Genomic DNA, 26,906 nt, shown 5'->3' with positions numbered 1-26,906 from the left:
CCTAAGTGGGGGGGGGCTGTTTGCATTTGCCCAGTTTGTTCATTCATTCATTCATTTATTTGTTTGTTTGATTATTTATTTGTTTATTGTGGTGCTAGGGATTAAACCCAGTACCTCACGCATACAGGCAAGTGCTCTATCACTGAGCTACATCCCCAGTCCACATCTGCCCAGTTCTAGTTGCCACCCTCAACCCTTCCCACTCCTTCATGCTGCTCCCTGCCTCTGGGTGCCACTCACCTCCCACCCCATCACCTCTTCCAATGACAACATGGCATATCTGCCCCCATGTCAGTCTCAAGTTTTCAGTCCCTGGTTTGAGGCCTAACATCCCTGGAAAGAATCTGTACCTTGTGCTCCTTGGAAGACTGCCTGGGAGATTAGCACAAGACTAGATAAAATGTCTCCCCTTCTTCATTTTAGGGTCCTTGGTTGGACGCATCTGTGAGACCTCACAGAGGAGTACTCTTGGGCTCCACGAACCTGCTCCCTGCTCTTTCAGGTAGGTATGGCCTCATTAGCTGCAACCTCCCTGGATTGCTGTTTTCAAGGGGCAGGGATATGTTATAGGAAGCGGGTGGGGAGGAGAAGGAAGGGAGTATACTGTCTGGGCCTTTGCAAATGGGGGTCAACAGAATGTGCAGCTGAGACCCACAAGCACATGGGGCGTGGTGGCAGTTCAGAGAGTGGCTTGGCAAGGAGGGGAACCCCAGGGCGTCTATGTTTGACATTTCCTAGCTAGCTCCTATCTCCTCTTTCTCCTGCCCCCTGTAGTCTCTGCCTATCTCTTCTGGTACTTTAAGTTCTCAAGCCACAGAACTCTGGGCCCCTTCACACCTGGACTCAGGCCTTGGGCGCTGGCTTTCTATGGCAGCAGGTAACCCCAAGCAGGGCTGGGGCTGCTCTCAGCTCTGTTGAAATGGTCCTAATCACTGTGGCTCTCTAGCAGCTGATCCAGCCTTTCTGTGCAACCTAGCCCAGTGCCTAGGCCCTTGCCCCCATGCCAGGAGACCTCCTGACTCTCAGACAGTGCCTCAGCCCCTGCAGGACTGCAGCTTGACATACCATGGCATTGTGCAGTTCCAACTCGCTTGAGTCATAATGTCTCCAATGAGGCCATGTGCTGCTGAACCCTTGTTGAAATGATTTGGTTAGTATTCCTCTCCACCTCCTATTTTTTTGTTTACACCAAATCCACCGGATGTTGGTGAGTCTGGATGACCCAGACTCTGTAGCAACATCCTGATGATTCTGAGCTTCTTCATGTCAGTCGACCAAAGTTAAGCCACAAGCATCCTAGACAGTTTCTCCTATTACCCCACTATGGTACCGGGCTCTGGGATCCCTGCCTACCTCTTGGATGCCTAGATGTCCTAGAAACTTACAGAAGTCAGCTTGGACTTGGAATAATCTATGGGGATGTTGTTGACAGACCCAGAGGCAATTTTTCTTTTATTTTTAATTGTTTTAAAATTTAAAAATATTTTATGTATGTGTAGATGGGCATATATGGCATAGATATTGCTAGGCACAGTGGCATAAACCTGTAATTCTAATGACTCAGGAGGCTGAGACAGGAGGATCCCAAATTTGAGGCCAGTTTCAGAAATTTAACAAGGCCCTAAGCAACTTAGTGAGGCCCTGACTCAAAATAAAACAATAAAATGAGCTGGATACATAGCTCAGTGGTAAAGTGCCCTGGACTCAATCCTAATACCAAAAATAAAATAATAAAATAAAACTAGACATTGTGTTTTAGTAGAGAGAGAGAGGAGTTTAACAAATATAAATCTAACTATAAAATGGATGGGTAATAGTGTCATCGTTATTACATTAAAGTTCCCAGAAAAAGAAAAGCTGAAAGAAAAGATTAAGGGATCGTTGTTAGTCTGATCAGGATTCCCTCCATCCCTTTGGGACTGACAATGACATATCCTTGCTTATCTGCCCAATTTCCTTCCCTGAGCACAAAGCTCTTTGCAAAATTGAGAGAGAGAGAGAGAGAGAGAGAGAGAGAGAGAGAGAGAGAGAGAGAAAATATGGATTTTTTTTGTCCATTTGGCAGTAGGTAGTAGTTGCTGGAGATGCCTCCAGGTCTGGGCTTCTCTGGGTCTCGCTTATAAGGCGGTGGGAGCAGCAGCACCTACCTGGGAGGAGCGCATGAGGATGCAGTGAAATTAGACTCTAATGAGCCTTCCTATTCCAAACCTGGTTCAGAGACTAGTCATTGAAAAGCAGCTCAGCACCCCACCTTGAGAGACCCAGAATCTACCCCTTTCCCCTGGGGGAATGGGAAAAAATGGTGGCCTGGGTAGGAATAGGGATACTCATCCCTTCTTTCTGGCTTTCTCTCTTACTTTTTTTCTAATCCTGAGTAACCCTCTTGTGTTGGGGCAGAGGAGCCACTTAAACCTGTGATGGCCCTTATAAGGATTCAGATAAAATGGGGAAGCCGTAAGCCTAAAATCCCAGCAGCTTGGGAGGCTGAAGTAGGAGGATCACAAGTTCAAAGCCAGCCTCAGCAACTTAGCGAAGCTGTACGAAATCTAGTGAGACCCTGTCTCAAGATTTTTTTTAAAAAAGGAGCTGGGGTGTGGTTCAGTGTTAAGTGCCCTTGGGTTCAATCCCTGGTACCATCCCCTCCCCCCCCCAAAAAAAAGATATAATGGGGAAAACTGGAAGGTAGCAGAGTCTGAAAGCATTTGGGGGAGGGCTTAGTGTCCCAGAATTGGCTCTGAGCCTAACAGCTGTCGGATCGTGGAAGTGGCAGGCGAAGCCAAGGGCCCAATCTGCCTAATGGAAGAGTGGTTAGCCACTTCCTGAGAAGGGCTTCCCAGCGTTGTGACATTTTGTTCCCTCTCCCCTTTCCTCAAGTGTGAAATCCATCTCTAGATGATAGTGTCTATTTATAAAAGCCATCTCTGAAAACAAAATTAGTTAATTGTATATGACTCACATTACTCAGAAGGACGTTCAATATAATGTTAAATGTTATTGCAAAAAAAAAAAAACAGGGGGAAAGATTTTTCTTACCTTCATATCAGGACATGCTGCAAGGAGCAAGATCTGGAATGACAAGGGTTCAGGGTTGGGCATTAGGGGACTCCCATTTTTCTCTTGAAGGGCACAGTGGAAAAGATGGGGGCATCTGCTACTGAGTTGCAGCTGGTACCAGCATCATGTATGTGTTCACTGGGGTCACCTTTCTGTGCACCCTATGAAGTAAAATGCCTTTAGATGAGGACCGTGGGGCCATAAAGAGGCCAAGTACCTCACCTAAAGGAGCCCTGCTGATAACAGTATTTGAACCCAGGCAGTTTGATTCCCAGCCTTGCTCTGAGCTAGCTGGGGAAGGAGAGCCACACAGTGAGAGCTCCAAAGAACTCACGCTCTGTCTTGGGCCCCAGGGAGCTGCCAGGCTTTGCTGAGCTCTCTGGTAGGATGGTGATGCAAAAGGATGCCAGCTGGCCCTGGAACTGACTCTGACCCTAGCTGTGGCCTGACTACCATTCTTGCAGGGATGGAGGCGATGGCAGCCAGCACTTCCCTGCCTGACCCTGGTGACTTTGACCGGAATGTGCCCCGGATCTGTGGGGTGTGTGGAGACCGAGCCACAGGCTTCCACTTCAATGCTATGACCTGTGAAGGCTGTAAAGGCTTCTTCAGGTGAGTCTCTTACCAGGTTCCCCTGAGGGCAAGAAAAGATGAGCAAGATTTTCCCTTGAAGAAGACCCCTGCACTTTCCAATTCTCCTTCCTCATCGTGTCCATGGAACATGCCAGCCCTCACAGTCACTGGTAGCAATAGGGCTTTGGTGAGAGGTTTCTTCTTCCCACCTCCTCTCAGCTCCAGCTGTGGTCTCTAACCCCTCAGAAGTTGCTTTCCTAAGATGGTTGTGTTTCTGTCCTCTAGCCCTTGACCCAGACACCTGCACTGACTCATGTGGGTCTGTCCTTTTTCTCCTTGGTTGATGGATTGAAGCTTCCAAATCTAAAAGTCAGACAATGACTTTGAGGAAGCCCCAGAGCTTGGCTTCAGAGCTTACCTTCCCATCCAATCCAAACTGTTCCTTGGAACAAGGGAGAATGCACCCCTGGCTGGGCCACTGCGTCTGATTTGCACCCAGCTCCTTATCCATGGCTGGCTTGTCCCAGGTTGAGTGTATAGGCAGTGCCAGGAATGTACCAGCACTCCCAATTGGGTCAATCAGGGCTGGTGTCTCTTCCAGCAGCCTCTGCTCTTCTTGGGATTACAAGTGCAGACAATCTGGGGAAAGTGCTAGGAAGACTGAAGGATGCTTCTATCTAAAGGCACAGAGGGAAGATGGGAAAGTGATGAATTGTTTGGTGGAAGTGGGAACTATAAAAAATTAGCATTTGGCAAATATTAGAAAACAAGCAGCCAGAAAAATCACCTTGACTGGAGGTGGGTAAAGAGGAGAACAGGGCTCTAACCACCAAGAGAGGCAAGAGCAAATCGATTCTGGAAAAAGGACAGTATTCTGAGGCCCACCTGGCCCCTGCCTGAACTGACAAACTCACCTGACCTTGGGGGCAGAGTAAAACCAAGTGCAGGGCCCTTGTGTGGGACTCTCCTCCAGCTCCCCACTCACCTACCCTCTGCCCAGGAACCAGCAGGCCCAGGGTTTCATGGCCCTGAGCAGTCACTGGGCAGCAGGGTTTCTGTGGGTGCTAATTGCCTGTTTGGCCTGGCACAGGTTGCCGGCTTGCCTTCCTGGCAGGCTGTTCCCCAACTCGGGGAACCAGACCAGCAGCATCACTGGCTCTGGGTCCTGTTGCCACATCTGTCAGTCCTTAGGGCGGAAGCCCACACTTCCCCTAGGTGGGCCTTCTAGAGCTTGGGCCCTTTGTACTAGGTACTACCTACACCCCTTCCTGCCAGGGGCTGTGAATGGGGGGGACTGCCTTGGAAGAGATAATTGAGGGGTCTAGGTCCACACTTGAGAGCCGCTTCCTGGCATGCAGTCAGTCAGGAAATCATGGGCTGCAGGGCTGGCTGGTGCCATTCATTGTATGTCCTTGCTCAGATAACTTGACTTCCCTGTGTTTCAGTTAACTGATTATATGTGTGTATTAATATCTGACGCCTCAATGATACAAATTTAATCTGGAAATTAATGAGATGACTTATATAAAAGTGCTTTGAAAAATACGAATCTCAATATAAGGATATAATTTTTGAGCCTGATGAGCCAATACTGATGCCCTTAAGCATCCACTAATGTCTCCATGGCCATTCATTCTCTGGCCATGCTCCTTGTGTTTTGTTTTGTTTTCACTCACTTCTTCACCAGATTTGAAAAGACATTGGGTAGGAGCTGCCAAAATGGAGATTCTCACCAAATAGCATATGTCACCAATCTGTAAAGAAAATGTCCCCAACAGCTCTTTGGGCTGCTTGTTTAATTTATGAAGCTTCTACCCCCAAATCACCTGACTCTTTCCATCTCTCTCTTCCCCTGGGATCCAGCTCTCAAAATGGAGCCCGTAGATGATCACTTGTTGGATTATGACATATTGGAGGTCTGTCCCTCACTAGGGTAGCTCTAACTCCCATGTACCTGTGGTTGCTGCCCTGGGATAGAACACTGAATGCAGGAACCTCAGGATAGGACTGTGTGAGGCCTCCAGGTGGTGAGAGGACTGGTCCTGACATGCCCAAGGCCAAGTGTGGGAGATGGCAGAATGGACAGGGGTGCTACATTTGCACATGCATCACATGCATGTCACTGTAGACCAACAATACAATTGTTTTGCTTGAGAGCACATAACCCCCTCAGCCCTTCTAGACTGGACCCCTTAGGGTCTGCTGCTAGCTGATTACTACCACCACTGCTTTCAGGGGCTGCCATTGTGGGGAACAAGTTGCTTTTGTCTTGTTACTCTTCTCTCTACCTTCTAGCTTCACTCTCCGTGTCTTGGTGACTAAGCCAGGCTGCACTTTTTAAAGAGGCAACAACATCTCTTGCTGGGCATGGTGGCTCACACCTGTAATCCAACAACTTGGGAGGCTGAGGTAGAAGGATAATAAGTTCAAGGCCAGCCTCAGCAACTTAGACTCTATCTCAAAAAATACAAAGAAGGGGGCTGAGATGTAGCTCAGTGGTAGAGCACCCCAGGACTTAATTCCCAGGAACACAAAAATAAATAAATAGCCAACATCTTTGAGTTTGTCTTGAATATTGTTTAATCTACAAATAAAAGTAAATAAATAAGCCCACAAACACACAGATATATATACAGCTGATCTTCCTTATTTGTGGATTTGTGCTTGAAAATTTGCCCACTTGCTAAAAGTTACCATAATCAGTACTTGAAGTACTTTTATGGCACTTACGGATCTGTGCAGAAATGAGTCACCTGATGCTATTTCAGTTCTCATACTATAAACAAGTGGGATTTTGTTTGTTTGTTTGTTTTAGCAATTCACTTAGTGCTATATCTTTTTGAATTCTTTGTTTTTGGTGATTTCAGGACTTAAAATGGTTCCCACACACAGCGCTGAAGTGCTGCTAAGTATTTTTAAGCACAAGAAAGCCATGAAGTGTCCTAAGGAAAGATCACGTATGTTAGACAAGCTTCCTTCAGACATGAGCTGTTGAATGTTGGCTCAATATTAATAAATCAACTGTATATTAAGTAAGGCACCTTTAGACAGAAAGTACATGTAAATCAAGGTTCGTCAGTTGATGAAAATGTGACCAGCACCTAACCCAGTATTTCCCCCAATATTCACTAACCCAGTGTTCACAGTGACTTATAGATCATAATGACTGTGAATAACAAGAATTGATTTTATCTCCATCATGTCCCTTCTTCCCCACCCCCTTTGCTTCTCCTCCTTTGCTTTATTCAAACTTTATTTGGAATTTTTTCACATTAGCCAGTTGAGATAGTTGCCTAAGAATCTTGTTGTCACTTTTGTCTGTTTATGCAGTTTGGGTCCCAGGAAGTAGCTGGTACCTTCTCTGTGTCAGGCACCCCCTCCTCAGGGACTCAAAAATGAGTGACACCAAGTCCTTGTTCTTAAGGAGACTCAACCCTTATCATGGAAACTCTTGGGAAACATTGCTTTAATGGTGGGTCACTGGCTGGTTTCCAAGCTCTGGAGACTGGCCATCCTATTTGATCATTTTAGTGTTTGGTTTAGCTTCTAAGATAGTCAAGCTAAATTGCTCTAGGAGCTAGTTCATCCCAAGCTAAGTCCAAGTCTCAACCTAATCAAACCAAAGGGCAATAATGAAGATTAGAAGATTGGACCATTGTTCTATTGATTTGTGGTCAGGAATTAGAGGTCATTGCTGGTCAATTCCTCCTGTAAGCTATTTCCTGTTGCATCTGCTTCCTACTCTTCTGGAGTACGTGGACTTTGTCAGAGAAAGATGATATTTCCAACATGAATAAAAGGTCTGTCCAGATAAGCTTGTAGATGGTTGAGAACTTCTTAGCTATGCATTAACCAGCGCAGATAGCAAGAGGAAGGACAAAAATATGTAGATCTATTACAAATTATATATAGTGGATGATCCATATATATGGATGTAAATGAATCAAGATTGATGGTGAAGTCTAAGAGGTGATCTTGGGAGGTAGGTTGAGAAACAATTCATTGTTTGCCTCTCTATCTTGTCTTCTTCCTCCCTGTTGTTACCTCCTTAATTAAGACACTGTGAAGCTGTTTTCTGCAAGCTCTAAGATAACAGGGTGGAGAAATATGTTCTTGTTTGCTAGCTCAAAGTCCTCAGGGACCTTGTTAATTACTGGTCCTGTGGAGAGCAGGGTCTAAAAAGCAGACTGGTAAGTATCCAGAAACATGAGGAATGTTCTAGCTTTCAGGAAGTTCACCCAGTTGATAGGTGTAGCTCTTTAAGAATGTTGACATGGGGGCTGGAGTTATGGCTCAGTGGTAAAGTGTTCCCCTAGCATGATGCATCAGGCACTGGATTCGATCCTGAGAACCAAAATGTAAAATAAAGATATTTTGTGTCCACCTAAAACTAAAAATAAATATTAATTTTTTTTTAAAAAAAGGAATGTTGACATGAAGGGAAACACAGAGAAATAGGGCAAATTTCCAGGTAATTAAAACCCAAAGTGCTTGCAGGCAGCAGAGGAAATAGGGAAAAAAAATTTTTAGGAAAGGCCACACAGAGCATTCCATGGGCATAAGTAAATGGCTCACCAGGAAGTCATTGCTACTGGAAAGAACCCTGTCCAAGTCAACTGGTCTCCCTCCTCAGGTGCTCCAAGATGTGGTTGAAAGAGGATGAGCACAGTTAGCTATGAATGGCACAAGGGTAACCTGCAAAAGCCTGGGAGAACATTTATCTGGAAAGGAAAAGTCACTAGCGTTGTCAAGAAAGAGTTGCAAAGATATGAAGAATATCTCATAGTTCCTTTTGGTCATTGTTTTATTTCTTTAGGAATTTAGCCCTTTAATCTGAGTTCATTTTCATGAATTCACCCTCAGCATGCTCTGGGGATCCTCTCTGCTTGGGCAATGTAGGGCCAGTGCAACATGTGGCCAGATGTTACCCAGCACTTCCAAACCATCCATCTAGGGACTGCCTATATTCCAATGGCTTCTTCATTCTCAAGAAGTCCTTCAAACAACCTCTGCTCCTGCTTCTGGACTTTGCAGGAGTTGGAGGGGGTCATGCTTTTGACCTGTGCTCCAGATTGAGAAATGGTACATTCATGATGAAAACCTTTGAATGTAAGACAAGAAGCTTTAGAGTCGAACAGATCTTCATTCTAATCCCACCTTTCATACTTATTAGCTGTAGGACATTAGCCAAGTTATTCAACTTTCCTGTGGCTTTTTGTTTCACTTGTAAAATAGGAATAATACCTTCCCCGAAGGTTGTTGAAGGTATTGGAGAGAATGTGTGAGTATTGATATAGAAGGCCTTCAGTGGAGATAGCTGGTATTCCTTGGTAGTGTCTTTGAGGACAGACTATCTGTTCCTCCCCTTCTCTACTATGGAAGCTCAGATATGAAGATGATGTGTTGGCAGGGGCCTCTGAAAAGAAGTCCCTGCACAGAAAGAATTAAATATCAGATATGAAAAAGGAAGAGGTGGCCCGGTGGGTTCTGGGAGACTGTCCTATCCATTAAAGTCTCCCTGGGAACTGGTTGGTGCTCAGTGGAACTAGGGAATGGTTACTGTAACCGGCACAAGGTCTGGGGCAATAAACATCAGGAGCAATGATGAATAAATATGAGCTTGGCGTGGTGGTACACACCTGTAATTCCAGCAGCTGGGGAGGCTGAGGCAAGAGGATTGAAAGTTCAAAGCCAGCCTCAGCAATTTAGCAAGGCCTTAAGCAATGTAGCAAGACCCTGTCTCAAAATAAAATATAAAAAGTCTGGGGATGGGTCTGAAGCTGGGGCTCATTGGTAGTGCACTTGCCTGGTATGTGTGAGGCACTAGGTTCAATTCTCAGCACTGCATATAAATAAATTAAAAAAAAAAAAAAGTCTGGGGATGTGGCTCAGGAGCATTTAACTCAATCCCTGGTACTATCTATCTATCTGTCTCTATATCTATATATATGTATGTGTATATATGTATGTATATATATGTATGTGTATATATATGTGTGTATGTATATAGATGTATATATTTATATATATGTGTGTGTGTGTGTGTATGTATATGTATATGTATATATATATATATATATATATATATATATATATATATATATATATAAAGCATCAATATGTTTTGAACCTCTTCTGCCTGCAGAATCCTGCTCTAGGAACTAGAGGATTGGTGTAGGACATGATGCCTGCTTCCAGGGTCTCAGATTCTCAATGGGATGGTTAAAATCTAACTCTCTTTAATCCCCTGCCAGCACTGCCTCCCATTGCCTCTCCCTGCTAGATTCTCTCCCTTTCCTTTATTTGGTATTGACTTTGTCCAGGTCTGATTCTCTGTTCCTTTATTTAATCCTGATAATAACTCCCTCTGTAGGGCTGTTTTGTTTTACAGATGTGGAAACTAAGGCATGAGAGGTTAAGTAACTTGCCCAAGGTTATGCATTAGGGTTTAAACTACCTAGATCAATCAAGCCAAAGCCTGTTTTTCATTTTTAGTTTTGATATAGTTATGTTGGGAAAGGGTTTTTAAAAAGTGATGTCCATAATTTTTTTTAAAAAGCTAATAGTTCAAAAGTATATAAAAGCAAAACCTAGGTTTTTCGCCCAACCCAATTCTCAAGTTCCCTACCTCCTCCCACAAGCTATTGCTGTTACCCCTTGTGTTTGCTTCTGGATTCTTTGCATGAAAATACAGTGTGTGTGTGTATGTGTGTGTGTGCGCTTGCGCACGTGCATACATGTGACACATGCAGAGGAGTGATGCTGTCGTCACTGCTCTGCATCTTGCTTTCATCTACTAAAGAATATTTCTTCAAGTTTGTTCCCATTTTAACATTCTTAGTCATGCGGTGTTGTATTGAGGTTCTGTGGTGTAATAAGCAAGTCCTCTATGATGGGCATGTAGGTTCTGTCTGGTGTCTCCAGGCACTTTTGCAGTGTCTTGAGCCCAGGCCCTGATCTACCTGCAGGATGGACCCCTGGAATTGGATTTAATGTGTTAAAAGATCTGTGCAGGGCTGGGATTGTGGCTCAGTGGTAGAGCGCTTGCCTAGCATACGTGAGATGCTGGGTTCGATCCCCAGCACCACATAAAAACAAACAAATAAAATAAAGGTATTTTGTCCATCTATAACTAAAAATATATATATATTAAAAAAAAGATCTGTGCATTTAACATATTTGGTTTATGTTGCCAAATTGCCTTCTAGAAAAGAGGTCTGAGCTCTTTCTCACAGTGTTAACCTTCCTTTAAAATGTAAAAGTCTACCTGCTCAGAACCCCTTAATGCCACCACTTATAAACCTGCCATGTAGACCCCTATCAGATGACATTGGTCTTTTTTCCCCTTTGATTATGCTTGACAAATAGAAATAGTCTGTATTTAGGGGATACAACTCAGTGTTTTGTTGTGCATATGCATTGTGTATTGACCACCATAGTCAAGCTAGGTGACATTTCTTTTTTTTTTTAATACTTATTTTTTAGTTATAGATAGAAACAATACCTTTATTTTATTTATTTATTTTTATGTGGTACTGAGGATCCAACCTAGGACCTCGCCATGTGAGGCCAGCACTCTACTGCTGAGCCACAATCCCAGCCCCAAGCTAGGTGACATTTCTATCACCTCACCCGAGTCTTTCATATCAGGGGCTCCATCCAGCTCCTGTGTCCTTACCAAGCATGGGATCTCTGTGACACTCAGCGGCAGCAGAGCCCACAGGGGGCATTTGACTCCACACTGCTGGCAGAGACAGCTACATGAGCAGGGCCTTCTGCCCCAGGCTTGAGGCCCCAGCCCCCTATGCTTGACGCTTTCATGAACTTTCTGTCTTCCTCATGTTTTGATGAATTGGTTTCTGGCATGAGAATCGGTCAATGTCCTCTCTCACCCCTGGCTTTCTAGAAACTGTGTCTATATTTAGCTTTGTTGCACCACCCCTGCCCCCCTTCCTGAGCTGGGGTATAATTGCCAACCATCCAGGGGATGACAGGGTTCAGCTCAGAGAGCAGCCGAGGCATCAGGCTCCTGCGGAATCCCAAAGCTCTTGTTTCTCAAACCAAACCAGCTCAGCAATTAGTGTTGGGAGAAAGGCGGAGTAGGGTGTGGATCTGTAGGACAAAGCACAGAGCCAGGACTGGGCGGTCTGGCTGCCCTGACTCCTTGTGGGCAGAGACTAGATGACAGCCACATGTGTGGAAGTGGGAGGGCAGGATTGAGGGTGTAGCTCAGTGGTAAGGTGCTTGCCTAGCATGAGCAAGGCCTTTGGTTCAATCCCCAACACCACAAAAAAAAAGAAAAGAAGGTGGAAGGACAGGGAAAAAGTTGGCCTCTCAGCCAAGAGGAGTGTGGCCCCACAAACATCCATATTGGACCAGACACATGTGAAAGGTCACCCTGGGATCTGGGTCAGGATTCCATGAAGGACCCAAGGTTGGTTGCTGGAATCAGCAAGTGGGCTTTCTGAACCCTCCCTGAACATTGACCCCACACTCCAGAACATGTGTCCAATCTCCATCTTCCAGGCCTTCCTCTGGTTCTGCATTTAGAAGACCTGGTCACTGTATTTTTAAACAATGATAATAATAATTGAAAAGCACCAGAGATGGGGTGTGGCTCACTGATAGTGTGCTTGCCTAGCATGTGCAAAGCCCTGGGTTCAATCTTTAGCACCAAAAACAAAAACAAAAAACAAACAAACAAAAAACTTTCCATAAAATGTATAAGCTGCTTTTTTTGCATTGCCTAAAAAAGGGCCAAGAGGGTCGGAGTTGTGGCTCAGTGGTAGAGCGCTTTCCTAAAGTGTGAGGCACTGGGTTCCATCCCCGGCATCACATAAAATAAACAAATAAAATAAAGGCATTGTGTCCATCTACAACTAAATTTTTTAAAAAAAAAAGGGCCAAGAGCACAGGCTATATTCTTCCCAGTTCTAGTCCTACTGTGAGATTGTGTGCCTGCCCCTAGAAAGTGCCAGAACTTTATAATTCTCCTTCTCCTCCCTTCCCTCTTTCTCTATCTCATTTTCTTCCTCTTCCTTCCTCTCTTTATCCTTTGTAATACTCTTGAGTTTCATACTACACTTTGTATAGTGTTTTCTGTTAACCCAGCTCTGTAATCCTTGTATTCCTAACCCAGCCTCAGTAGAGTCCATTCTTGCAATAAGGTGAAGTTTGGCTGAGTGGCTACCTACAACGTCTTCTGTGTGGAAGCCTGATATTGGGCTTCAGGTTTAAAACTACATGAGAACAATTTTTTAAAAAGAGTGAAGTGCCAAAGTCTCTTTTCAGGCAACCTCGCTTTTGGAGGCTATCCCCTGGTGAGGCTCAGAGGCAGGCTCCCTAAAGCCCAAGGAAGGACAGGGGAGCCTCTGAAGGGCTCCAGATGCCCCCTTTTGGGGTCTCAGCAAGCTCTCAGCCCTAGCTAGGGACAGATGAGGCTTTGACTCAGGTCACTGGCCAGGCCAACAGCCCACCTGTGAGCTCTTCTTGGTGCCCATGGCCCTAGAAGCTTCACAGGAAGAGGTCAGAGCCAGACAAGACAGTGGGTGGAGGACAGAGTGGTTCCTTGGACCCCTGGGCTAAATGCCTGGTTTTGAAGAAAAAAAAAAAAAGGAAATGAGAGTTTTCTCTGAATTAGAAATGTTTGGTCTTTGAGTGGGTTTAGAGAATTGTGGGCATTTGTGGTAACAGGTGAAGCCTCAAAAACCACTGAGTGGAAGGAGGGAAAGGAGCGAGGGAGGGGCGCCCGTCCTGCAGTAGAGCCAAGCCTGTGGTGGTGGCTGTCTGATCTCTGGGTAGCCCAACAGTTTCCATATTCTGCTGTTGCTCAGGAAAGAACTATCCCTGCAATCGGGGTCTTGAGGCTAAGTTGAAAAGTTGGACAGTGGTGGACAATGGCTCGATATTGTATCACTCTCTGGGCAGTAACTACAGGACAGGCTGGGCCATAGCTGGGCTGGGCATGGATCTAAGGCACCCCTAATAGACTGGCACTGCTCCACCTCCCCTCACAACCCTGGGTCTGCTCCTGTCCCCTGGGGTAATGAGGGTCATCACAAAAGCATACCAGAGCTAGTGTCTAAAAACCAATAGCAGCTACTTCCTCTACCACTGGGTCCTTCTTGGTCTTGAGATGCACTCAAGGGCTTGCTTCCTGGGACTGTTTGCATGTGGGCTCAGTTTTACCCAGTACTTTGAGTTTCTGGAGTTGAAAATAATCCAAGAATCTGGAAACTGAGTCTCAGATTCCCAACTTCCAGATCTGAAAGCCTTAACTTTTGCTAAATAGTCTTATTGATAAGTTTCCTAACCTCAGTGGTCACATTAATTAAATGAAGGGGTCACACTAATGGTCTCTGGTCACCTGTGGATATGAGGATCTGTGACTAACTGGGCTGCTGCAGAGTCTCACTCCGATCTCTTCTCCCCCATCCCATGGCCAGATTGGTCTGGTCCCCATCTGTCTGTTTATTGGACCGAGTCTGTCAACTGATGAGTGTGATTGTCCTAAACCCCATACGTGTTCCAGGGAACATGATCAGTGAGTCTTTTTTTTTTTTTTAACCCAAGAATCCTAATTAGTGTCTTGTCATCTGGAGAGAATGATGCTACTTGCTCATCTTTGGGAGAGAAAGGGCTGGGACTGGGACTTTTTGAGGTTCTGTTATCTCCATACTCAGAAGTTCTCTGGAAGATGCTACTACTCACACAAAAAAGAGATTCTGTCACCATTTTTCTTTAGCTAAATTTTGTCACCTTCCCTGGGGGGAAAAGTGGGGCCTGATCATGTTGGGGCTGGAAGGCATACATTGATTATAAGTTTTACCCATTCCTGAGCCCAGGCTCTTTGCAGTGTGACTTTGAAGTTCCTCTCATGAAATGGAGCCATCTTTCTCCACTCCTTGAATCTAAACTGATTGGTAACTTGTTTTGATCCATAGAGTGTATGGACATTTTTGCGCAGAGCTATAAGCTAGAGGACTTCCACCCTCCCTCACTATGTGCATAAGCCTGGGCTGGCCTGCTGGGGGGTGAGAGGCACATGAAGGGATGGTGAGAAGCCTCTAGGACAGGGATAGGGAGAGTCTTTGAGGGAGGTGTTCTTTATGCAGCCTCCAAAGTCTACACGGTGTGGTTGGCATGGGAGAGAACATCAAATTAGGAAAATGAGCCCTCAAGCTTGCACAAGCAAGCAAGGGCATATGTGTGCATACTACACACACACACACACACACACACACACTATCACACACAGAGAATATTCCATACTACACCCCACAGGGGAGGGCAGCTCCCTAGCTCAAAACTCTTTGATAGTTTTCAGTTCTTATAGTTTTCCCTGGCTTCCTCTGCCTTCCAGGAGGCCATTGCTCCTACCTGCTCCTCCCTTTCTGGGCAGGCTGTTCAGGTGAATAGAGCTATGGTTTGGGGTTGGGCCTTTTCTCCCTTCTCTACGTTCCTGTGCACAAATCCATCCCTGGATCACAGGATGTCCTAGACACAGACATCTAGACTGTCCTAGTCACAGACCTCTAAACTCTAGAAGACTGAAAGCTGAGACTGGCATCCTTGCCTCTCATTAAAAGCCTCATTATGAGGGCTACTCTGCAGATTTTAGGGATTTAGAAAATTTTACTGGAAAAATTCACTTGTGTATTTCCTGTGTCATTTTAAAAAGAGAGGGGAACTAAAGGCTGTAAAAGTAAGTAAAAGCAATGATGAGAGCTAAGGAGGCAATAAATGAAGGAGGAGGGACTGGTTGGTACATGAAGCTAGGGCAGGGCATAGGGAACTGGGGTCACTGACGGTGGCCTAGGGGCTGGGATGGGCCCTGCATCCTGGAGGGGGGCAGGGGTGGAATGGACCTGGCAGGCTATTCATAGCCAGCACTAAGGAATCAGAAGGTCAGTGACCTAGTGCAGGCATGTGCTTTCTCTGCAGGCGGAGCATGAAACGGAAGGCGCTCTTCACCTGTCCCTTCAGTGGGGACTGTCGCATCACCAAGGACAACCGACGCCACTGCCAGGCCTGCCGGCTCAAGCGCTGTGTGGAAATTGGCATGATGAAGGAATGTGAGTGCCTAGGGCGCGAGGCAGGGGTGGAGGATGAACTGGAATCGCGTGAAGGCTTTGACCACCATCATGCAAGTTTTGCCTGAGAGTTCTGTCTGCCTTTTCTCTGTATGACCAGCTGCTAGGGTAGGACTGTTGGAGCGGTAGGGCCAAATGCACCAAGGAGCCCTTGAGCCTCTCTAGGTCCTGTGCTTTTGTCCTGAGACCCCTGGAGGATCCCTCAGAGTGAGCAGAGAGAGGGAGAGGGGGCACTGCTTTCATGACCCCCAGGTCACAGTCTTTCTCCAGGATATCATCATAGTCTCACTGCTCCCTGTTTATTCCCTAGACCTAGAGGAAAAGATGAGGCTCAGACTTCTCTGGACTTTGGAGGGAGAGCAGCTGTGGTGAGGAGGGGCAGGTGGTGGGGAGAAGAAATATGCAGAGCCTAGCAGGAAGGGGTCCCCACCCTGGCCTTCAGCCATGTAGGTCCTGTGATCAATCTGAGGGCTGGTGCCCTGGGAAGGCTGGGGGAAGATTCTGCTAGGTGAAGCACCAAGGCTCTAGGATGACCCTCACTTCCTATAGCACTTCCTATACAACTCTAGGGTTGGAGAAGAAGACCACCGTGGCTGATTTACAGGGATATTCTGACCCACCATTAAAAATAAGCCCTGGAGTAGGGCATAGTGGTACACACCTGTAATCCCAGCAACTTGGGAGGCTGATGCATTAGGATCACAAGTTGGAGGCTAGCCTCAGCAATTTAGTGAGATCCTGTCTCAAAATAAAAAATAAAAAGGGCTGGGATGTGGCTCAGCAGTAAAGTACCCCTGAGTTAAGTCCCCAGTACCGAAAAAGAAAAAGAAACCCAAAACAAAAACAAGCCCTTGACTTGAATGCTGTTGAATTCAGCCAATGCTGGGAGAGGCTTGCTTATAGCGCCCCCTAGGCTGGAGCAAGGGGGCTAGACCAGCCCAGCCATAGGAGGCTGGTGCACTTTTTATTCTCACTCTACTCCCGCTGAGCACTCTGGTCTGCAGTTGGCTGGCAGACCTCTACCCCAGCCCCAGAACAGAACCCATGCCCTGCCAAGCTGTGGCCTGGGGAGTCTGGGGTGGGAGGTGGGCTTTCAAACACAAGAATCCCAGAAGCCCTCCTGGCTTTGGGACCATTTTGGGGGTAGGTAAGGAAAGATATGCCAGTAACAGCTGAGAAAGTAATAGGAAAGGCCTTAGGTGATGAGAAATGTCTTCCTCAATGGGAATAAAATTCACCATTGCTAGGAAACAGGCAGTGTTTGAGCCCTACCTTGGGCTTCCTCCTAGGCCTTGACTAAGGCTCATCACCTTGATCCCAGCTCCCCAGCCAACACTGGCAGCTCTGGGAGGAGTTTCCAGGCTGTGGTTCCTCACCCCTACAGGAGGGTGCAGGCCTAGACATGCTGATCACTCTACCCAGTCCCTGCCCCACCCCAGCTCCTGTTTTTATGCTGGAGAGAGTGAGAACATGCAGTCCCAAGGTCTGGGGACCTATGAGCCTTTGCACCCCATCTTAGTGAGGTCTGCTCTGTGGGCATAAACAAGGTGCAGCACCTGCCCTGCCTCTGTGAAGCACATTGCCCTTCAGGGCAGGGAGCTTCAGCCACCCAAGAATGGCCTGGGCTCCATCTTGGCATTCAGTAAGACACTTGTCTCAGGAGTTAGGTCAACTTTGCTGATGGCCCAGGAGCCTTTGGCCTGTTCCTTAGGGAAAGGGGATGTCCTGTTAGCCTGTTAGAGGAGGAAGACAGAGATCCTCTGAAACCCAAAAAAGTAAAAACATCAGGATTAGGGTCAGAAAATAATTTAGTGGCTAGACTAGAATAGCATCCAACCCATGTCCCCTCCTAAACCCCTCCAGATCCCCCAAGGAGCACAGAAACTACGGTGAGGAGCAATACCAGGTCCCAGGAGCTAAATCAGGAGCCCCTGGTCATGAACACCACACCACATAGTGGGTCCAGTCATCCAAAACTGAATGCCCACACCAATCAGCTTTGTGCCTCTGCCTAGACCTGCCCTATGGAGCCCTGTGCCCTGTCCTGCCCACAAGCTCTTGTGCCTCCAGGGCAGGCGGCTGTACTGAGCTGTGGATGAGCTGTAGTTAGAACTGAAGCACTGGGCCAGCACAAGCCCATCTTTTTCACTGCCCTGAAGGGTAGGTTGTCCCCGAAGAGATTTAGTTCCTGCTCACGTCAGCTCAGCTGACGTGTGTCCGGGCCCAGAGTCCCTAGCTCAGAGTCCTAGGAGAGCTGTTCCCTGATTGGCAAGCTGTTGTCCCAGGGCCTAGCCTCCCTAAAACAATCAAGTGACTCAAAATTTGTAAAACCATAGGAAAGGAGCTAAAAACCCAGGCTCCCTTCTGGCCAGAGCAGATAGATAGGCCCTCTACAGAGGAGACATAGAAAGGGAAAGGGGGTGAAGATAGAAATTAGTGTTTTTTTTCTTTTTTTTTTTTTTCCTGGGAGTTGGGGAAGTACTGGGGATTGAACTCAGGGGCACTCAATCACTGAGCCACATCCACAGACCTATTTTGAGTTTGATTTAGAGACAGGGTCTCACTGAGTTGCTTAGCACCTTGCTTTTGCTGAGGCTGGCTTTGAACTCTTTATCCTCCTGCCTCAGTCTCCCAAGCCTCTGGGATTACAGGCATACACTGCTGTGCCCTGCTTTGATTTTGTTTTTGAGAAAAATGAAAAAGAAGGTTTATTACTTTGCTAGCAAAGGAGAAACACAGGGAACTCCTGTCCCAGAGGCTGTGATTCTGCCCATCAGCAGGAACAGGGTGCTTTGAAAGAGCTCATTTAAAAGCTACCTTCCACATGTTCTCTGTTGGAGTTGTAATTCATGTGTTAATTTGGGAGATAGTCATTTCTGAGGTCTTCTGGTACCATCCCCAAAGTCTGGGTTACTTTATTCCTATGGTGAGTGTGTACTCAAATACAGATAAATCTCCCTAAATGGGGAAAAAAATCCAATTTATCCTGAGATTAGGGAGGAGGAGAGATTAAAGAGGAGCAAGGAGAGAGGAAGAGAAAGAAACATGTTCATTTAAAAAATCAGTTGCAGGGGGGCTGGGGTTGTAGCTCGGTGGTGGAGCGCTTGCCTCACGTATGTGAGGCACTGTGTTCAATTCTCAGCAGTGCATATACATAAATACAATAAAGGTCCTTCAACAACTAAAAAAAAAAAAAAGTTTAAATCAGTTGCTGGGCTGGGAATATAGCTCAGTTGGGAGAGTGCTTGCCTTGCATGCACAAGGCTTTGGGTTCAATCCCCAGCACCACACAAACAAACAAACAAACAAATAAATCAGTTGCAGTGGCAGAGCAGCAAGGGCTATATTCAAAGCATAAAGTGGACCACTGTTACATTTCCCCACTGTGAATTCCTGCATTCCATTTCTATGGGAAAATGGGCAACAACATCTCTAAACTGCTTCCTTCTGAAAGGGAGCAAAGTTAAGGGAAGTAACCCAAAGTTCTTGTTCTCTATCATGTGGGATATGGACGTTTAAGAGTATTCAATATCAGAGCAGTCCAGAGGTCCACAGTGGCAGATGGCAGGTGACTGGACAAGGCATACATAGGACAGGGATCATGCTGAGACAACTATAAACAAGACAGCAAAGATTACTTTTTTGTAAACAATTGGCACAAAAACAATTAGTATTTCAGCCAGTCTCTGAAAACCATGAAGACAGTAACTCATGGTCATGTCAGTGAAAAATAGATGAAGTTTATGGATATAGAAGGTTAGTAATATTTGTAGGTCTATGAGATCAGGATCAAATCAACTCAGGACAAACATGAGTTCTTTGTGATCATTATTATTATGCATTCCCACACAAGAACCCTTCCTTTATAGCCTCCAGCTTTACTCACTCTTGGTAGGGCTGACACAAGTATACATCTTTAGTTATATATAAAAAAACATTGTTTTTCCTTTTAAATGTCCATGTAGGACTGTGCTTAGGCTAGGAACAAGATCAGTTTTGACCAACTTGGTCTTAAATACCACTCTCCTGCCAGGTATTTAAGACCAAGTTGGTCAAAACTGACCTTGTTCCTATCTACTCTTAAGGGTCAGCTGAGATTCCTCAGAGGTCACTCTTGGGGATGTGTGCAAAGCCTCTTGGCTCCTTTAGCAGAAGCCAGTGTTTATTGATACAAGATACTGTGTCAGACATGCATTTTCTTCTTAAACTCTTACAACAACCCCTAAATATGTAAATACTTCTATTTTTTTTTTAATAGCTAAGAAAAGCCAGTCATGGTAGAGCACACCAGTAATCCTAGTGGCTCAGGAGAATGAGGCAGGAGTTCAAAGCCAGTCTCAGCAACTTAGCAAGGCCCTAAGCAACTTAGTAAGACCCCGTCTCTAAATACAAGATAGAAAGGGCTGAGGATGTAGCTCACTGGCTAAGCGCCCCTGGGTTCAATCCCTGGTACAAAAAAAAAAAAAACTAAGAAAGATTGAAGGAATTAAAATATGCCTCTGAGCTAATAAGATGATGGTATCAACGTTCAACATTCATTCTAACATAGGTCTGTCTGCTTCCAAAGGCCAGGCTTATGGGGTCCACCCCAGGGCAGCCTCTCGGGTGCTTCTAATAGTCAGAGCTCTCTCCATTTTACCTTTCCAGATACTGCCTGCGGACAAGCTAAAGAGAGCTTTGTCCCCACCAAGAGTCCTCTTCTTTCTCTTCCAATTCTTGTTGACTGTATGTCCTTGGAACCCAAGACATTCCATAGTTGAGCTCTTGCATGTTGCTTATTCTATACTCATCCTACACAGAACCACCTATTATGTAAACCTCAGTTTTTTTTTTTTGCAAATATATATGTTTTCTCTCCAGTGTTAGCACAGTGCCTGGCACATAGTAGGTGCTCAATAAATCTGTGTTGAGAACAATTTGGTGGCTAAGCTGGAATACAGCTATATTCAAAGCATAAAGTGGATGATTGTTACATTTCCCCAGTGTGAATTTCTACAAACAGATGGAGTTTATCAATGTAGGAGGTTAGGAAGATTTGTAGGTCTGAGATCAGGCTCAACTCAACTCAGGACAAACATGCAACTCCAGAGTCCTTTGTGATTGTTATTATTTGGCACTCCTACCCAAGAACCCTTCCTTTATAGCCTCCAGCTTTACTTACTTATTATGGGTTGCATCCAACCCATGTCCCCTCCTAGACCTCTCCATGTCCCCACATGAAGCACATAGCTCCACACTATACTTCTTAGGTCTCTATATCGCCACTTGTCTATAGAAGCCAAAAAGATTATTCCAAACCTGATAATTGTCTCTGTCATTCATTTGGAAAAATATTTTGTCCACTTCCTTTGATACCCATGGCCATCGTGAAATGTTTTTAAATCATTTATGTTTGCGGATCTGATTTCCCAACTCGAGTCTAGGCTTTGTTGACAGAGAACATGGCTTACAAGGAAATAACTTGCACAAAGTCACATCTAGCTAGGAACTTGGGAGATGTCAAAAAAGCTGTTGAGCAGCAGTGTAGTTTTCACAGTGTTTCACAATGAGCAGGGACCAAAGCTCATAGCTTTATTCACTGGAGAGCCCCTCAAATGCAGCTCTTTCAGACCTATTTACCCTTATTCTAGCTCAGTGGCTTTTCTCTTCAAAACGTGTCTCTTGCCAGGAATGGAGGCACTTGCCTGTAATCCCAGTGACTCAGAAGTTTGAGGCAGGAGGATCACAGGTTCAAGGACAACTTCAGAAACCAATGAAATTAATAACCCCTTTAAAAATTATTTCATAAATCATAATAGTATCTGTATATGTGAGAGGCTTATGGCTTATTCAGTCCCTAAACTACATGGCCTTGTGGGAGGGAGGTTCCTGGATTGGGCACCTTGGGTAAAACAGAGTTTCTTAGGTTTCTTTGTCCAGTCTCCCACTCGCCCAAAGATGGTGGTTGCTATCTGAGGCAATAGTTGGGAAGAACACTGTTTTAGAGTTAACCATGAATCCTTTTTGTCTTTTTAAAGTAAGCCATTGACATTCTTTGCTACTTTATTGAATTCTTTATACTCTTCAGATGGATTGGAGCACCTTGTTTGTCAGAATTGATGGCTGAGAGCCAGAGTCCTACTGAGCAGTCATAGCTGGCTAGGGTCAGAGGCAGTATGGGGTTATGATTATAGCCATTGACTCCAGAACCAGACTGCCCAGGTCTGAACATCAGCTCTACCATTTGTTAGCTGTGTGACTTGAGACTCTGTTCCCTCTTCTGCAAAATGGGCATACTAATAGTGCCTGCCTTTAAGGATTGTTAAGAGAGGACTAAATATATATAAGTGCATGTACAAAAAGCACTTAGAACAGTGCCTGGTATACAACAAGAAATTATGTATGTTATACATTACTATTAATGCTATCTTTTTATTATACCAGACTTGATTGCCAAGATTTCTAGCTCCCAACAGATCAGAAGTAACACTGGAGGGAAGAAAAGCACACTTCTAGAGGCAGATACTGACAAGAGGAGGCAATGCATAGCTTAGCAGAAAGGCACAGACCAAGCTGTGAGAAGGAGCACAACACTCCAAAGTGCACAACCCTGAGGTCATGACCTTGACCTGAATGTTTGAAGAGTATTCAGAATGAGGTCTCTGAATCATTGAGAAAAGGTTTTAGGATGTACAAGGATGCCATTACAAGATAGTCTTTCTGAAAAATATTTCAATCACAATTATTTAATCAAAGAGTTTAGCTTCGCTCAGTTATGCAGTGGCCAGGTGTGCCATGTGTGCCATTTCCAACATTTCAGGGGATGTATGACTTGATGCATTCCTTACTGTCCTTCCCCAAGCCCAGGAAAATGACTTGCACATAGTAGGTGCAGTCTGTGTTGATGTGCTCAATGTTTGGTGTCAGACTTTCTGGCAAGCACCATGGCCAGAAAGCCCCTCTGGTTGAGCCTGTGTTGGGAAAGGCAAGAATTCTAAGACAGGGCCCCTGTCCTTAAGTAAACTACAGTCTAGTGAAGGAGACTTTCACTTCTTAGGTTTTCTCTGTAGGCATTTATTAAAACCTATACTAACCATTAGTATTAAAGAATGGAAGTTGAAGCCTGGCAACATGGCTAATGCATGTAATTCTAGTGGCTCAGGAGGCTGGGGCAGGAGGATTGCAAGTTCAAAGCCAGTCTCAGCAACTTAGCAAGACCCTAAGCAACTCAATGACACCCTGTCTCTAAATAAAATATTTTAAAAAGAGCCAGGATGTGGTTCAATGTCTAAGTGCATTGAGTTCAGTCCCTGGTGCCAAAAAAAAAAAAAGAATGGAAGATGATTAGGGGTCAATGTGAATGGGAAAGATTAAATACGTGTCAGCCACAAGAAACGAGAGCACAGTGCAGATCAGGGCAGTCAAAAAAGGAGGGTGTTAAGCTGGGCATTGAGAAAGTGATAAAACTTATACAGCTACTGGGGAGGGAAGACCCAACTGGACAAACATCCAGCACAGGTGGAAATTCAGGGGGAGGTGTGCGCAGGTCATGTTCACAGGTCAGCAATGCCAACATGCCTACAGCAGAAGCAGTGTCCAGAGGTGCTGGGAAATGAGGTTGGAAAGTTAGAAAGAAGCCAGATCTTGGAGATCCTTGACTTTGGTTTGAGCCTGGTAAGCAGGAAGGAGCTAAGAAACATTTCTAAGCAGGAGAATAACATCATAGAATCACAGGAGGGATGCCAAAGTCCATTAAGACTGAGAAACATGCCTGTGGATATCCACAGTGTGCCTGGCAGAGCCTGGCCTACTTAGTTCTGATCACATTACCCCCTTTATCCACCCTTCAGATGAGCAAGAAAGAACAGACACCTAATCTGGGATTCCCCAGGCCAGGGCCTTATATCCTGCCTTTCCCTGCTCTGCTCCTTTCTCCCCACCCTTCTTGATCTCTTAGAGTCTGAGTAGACACCCTCTGTGGGAGGAGATTGGCAGCTCTGGGTGGTTGAGTCAATCACCTGGGCATGGCCTCCTCCCAGCCCTCCTCTTGGTATGGCTTAGCTCAGCGTGAAGGGAAGGCTCCATCTTTTGCCGTAGGCTTACTTTTCCTGCTATGCCTGTGGCCCTAGTTGTATCCTCCCACCAGCCTTAGGTTCTTCTTCAGGCCCCACCAACTTCTCTCATTATCCCCTTACCTAGGGGACCTGGGTCAATTGGCCTTTCTTGAAGCCTGGAACCCACCCACTCTGAGGTTATTGATCCTTTCCCTGCTCTTGTGAAACTCCCCAGCACTGTGGGCAGATGCCTGGCAGCTCCAGTGAAGAGCAAGTAGCTACAGGATGCCCCAGTGCCCACTCCTGCCATCAGCGCTCTGCAAGCCCTGGCCAGGAGGTCTGTTTGCCTGGCTGTTGTGCCAGGCATCCCTGCTACAGCCCCACCCTCCAGGGCAGCCATCCCAGCACAGTGTGGCAGGTCATCCTTGCCCAAACCTGCAAGTGACAGAGGGTCTCATGGCCAGTCATCCACTAGCAACTTGGAGAGAACATCCCAGATTAGAGATGTGAGGTGTCAGCCTTCAGAGACTCTAAGAGAGCTCAAAAACTTCCTTAAGTAGAAATATCAAGACTGGACAGACTGGAAGATGGGTAGTTTTGCAGATAACCAAAGAAGTTGGTCAGGGTAGACCAGATGCCTGAGTTTCCTGCTGGGAAATGGATGTGAGAATGACTATGAAGAGGGATCTTTTTGGCATCTCTTATCATCCATCACTCCAACTGTGAGTGTCCACACAGTTGTTCATTCACTGTAACGTTACCTTCATATCTCTCTTCTTCAGGACCATAGGCCATGGGATGGGAGGGTGGAGGAAGACTAATGCTTCATGAGCACCTGCACAGTGTCAGCCTTGCATCTGGGTCCTAAAACTCCCCCACCTACACACACATACACACACACATTATGGAGAAAATAACAAGAAACAAGTTATATGGTCCAACTTCTCATTCTATAAATGGAAGAACAAAAGCCTAGAATTGTTTTTTAGGGTACTGGGATTGGGGCCACTCAACCACTGAGCCACATCCCCAGCCCTTTTTTTGTATTTTATTTAGAGACAGGGTCTCACCGAGTTGATTAGTACTTCGCTATTGCTGAGGCTGGCTTTGAACTCGTGATCCTCCAGTCTCAGCTTTCCAAGCCGTTAGGATTACAAGTGTGCGCCACTGCACCTGGCAAAAGCCTAGAGTTTGAGCAGTTTGCTAAAGATCCCACAACTTGTTCTTGGGAATCCAGACTCCCTAATGCCAGCCCATCTTGCCTCCCAGATCCTCTTTCTTCTTCTTGGATGTCCTGCCTTTTCATCAGAGCTAACCTAATTTATTTCCATATTGTGGCATTGGAGCCCCAGGGAGCCCCAAGTGTGAGGAGACAGCCAGTTCCTCCCATGCTGGTCCTTTAATACTGGATGAACATTTCCTGGAGGAGCTGTGGACCAGCCCTCCTGACTCCCCTTCCTGCTCCCACAGTCATACTGACAGATGAGGAGGTGCAGCGCAAGCGGGAGATGATCCTAAAGCGGAAGGAGGAAGAGGCCTTGAAGGATAGTCTGCGGCCCAAGCTATCTGAGGAACAGCAGCACATCATTGCCATCCTGCTGGACGCCCACCACAAGACCTATGATCCCACCTATGCCGACTTTGACCAGTTCCGGGTATGTCCTCCAGCCAGGGAGTATGAGCAAGAGCTAGTGGAGAACCAGAAATGAGCTGGGCTGGGAGCAGGAATGGGGGGCCATGGGCCTGCTGGCATGGAATCAGGGAAGGGACAGAAGCTGCTCTGCCCCTCTGGCATTGGGAGGCCTTCCATTCCTGTAGATCTTCCTTGAAAGCATTGCTGACAGAGATCAGGACCAAAACAAAAAGGCATTCCTGAAAATAGGGGCCTCTGAGACCCCATCTTTCCCTTCCAGCCTCCAGTTCGAGACCATGAGAGAGAAGGGAGTTATCCTGCAGGGCACACTCCCAGCTTTTCCAGGAATTCCTCTTCCTCTGGCTCAGATCTCTACACCACCTCTCTAGGTAAGCCGGACTTCCCACCACTGCCAGGCCAACAGGGGAGGGGAGCCCACCCACCTGTCCTTGAGCTGCTGGATGACAAGAGGCAGAAAGCTCCCTACTGTGACCAGCATTTGCATACTGTGCACCACACAGTGTCCTCAAAACAACCTCATTTTCACAGAAGGGCACTGACTTGCATGGGGCCCATGCTGAGGGAGAGTTCAAGCTCTGATGCAGCCTGTGTGGAAAGGACCATCTGATTCATGCTCTTTCCTCTAAGCCAGGTTCTGGCTCCCTCCCTGGGGGTGACCTGATTCCTTTAAATGATGTTTTGATTCTGGGCTGTTTGGGGAGGTGAAATCAGAGTGGAAAGCAGACATGTTCCTGAGCTCTGGGAGAGCACTATAGCCCTGGAGGATCGGCCACCTCCAGTTCACCCAAGAGCCTGGGAGGCACAGTCTTTCCTTCTTATGGCCTTTTTATACCTTTCTCCTCATCCTCCTCCTCATCCTCCCCTGCCCTTGTCCTTTCTCCCTCCACCCCTCACCCAGCTCTGGTGTCCTCCACTTAGGGCCTATTTGAGGGCAGGGATAGAAACCCTATCTTCCCTCTGGATAACTACATCCCTTAGATAAGGAATTTTCAGACTCAGTGATGGATCTGTGCATGGATCCAGAATAGACGGAAGGGGTTCCAGGGCCAGCAGGACAGAGGTAACTGTTGGAGCATACATTGTTAAAGGGCATTATCTATAAAACTTATTTTATGTATAATCTTTAATCTTCCTGAGCCAAGAAAATTACCATTAACATTAGGAAGTATCTCTTCTTCATCTTTTTTTTAAAAAACACATATGTTTGAAGGGAGGCTGTCACTATGGGATCCCTTGTATTCAGAAATGGAATTGTGCCCTAAGTCAGATCACTGCTTTTTTTTTCCTCTTAATAGTATACGTATGTCAGGTGCAGTGGCACATGACTGTGATCCCAGTGACTCAGGAGGCTGAGACTTGGCGATTGCAAATTTGAGGCTAGCCTGGTCAATTTGGCAAGACTCTGTCTCAAAATATAAAGAACTGTAGATGAAGCTCAGTAGTAAAAGCACCCATGGGTTCAATCCCTAGTACTTCCAAAAAAATTGAAATAGTATATTG

The 26,906-nt window shown here is 46.0% G+C and overlaps 1 protein-coding gene across 3 annotated transcripts in view; it reads left to right on the top strand.

Annotated features, from left to right (window-relative positions):
- The window catches only part of Vdr (vitamin D receptor), a 94,098-nt gene that overhangs the window by 55,079 nt on the left and 12,113 nt on the right, over positions 1 to 26,906 (top strand). For 2 of the 3 annotated variants that reach the window (XM_058576128.1, XM_046435539.2), the window contains exons 2-6: positions 424 to 502; positions 3,519 to 3,666; positions 15,571 to 15,701; positions 25,223 to 25,407; positions 25,666 to 25,774. In XM_058576128.1, the coding sequence (XP_058432111.1) occupies positions 3,521 to 3,666; positions 15,571 to 15,701; positions 25,223 to 25,407; positions 25,666 to 25,774 (571 nt within the window). In that variant the 5' untranslated portion in view covers positions 424 to 502; positions 3,519 to 3,520. The remainder of the gene's footprint in view (positions 1 to 423; positions 503 to 3,518; positions 3,667 to 15,570; positions 15,702 to 25,222; positions 25,408 to 25,665; positions 25,775 to 26,906) is intronic. The other variant, XM_058576127.1, reaches the window with a different exon arrangement.

This window comes from Marmota monax, unplaced genomic scaffold, assembly GCF_021218885.2.
Source record: "Marmota monax isolate L192 unplaced genomic scaffold, Marmota_monax_Labrador192_F-V1.1 WCK01_AAM20220418_F8-fsc00012, whole genome shotgun sequence".
Lineage (NCBI taxonomy): Eukaryota > Metazoa > Chordata > Mammalia > Rodentia > Sciuridae > Marmota > Marmota monax.
Note: the sequence above shows the minus strand (reverse complement) of the source record. Positions and strands in the feature narration are given on the sequence as shown.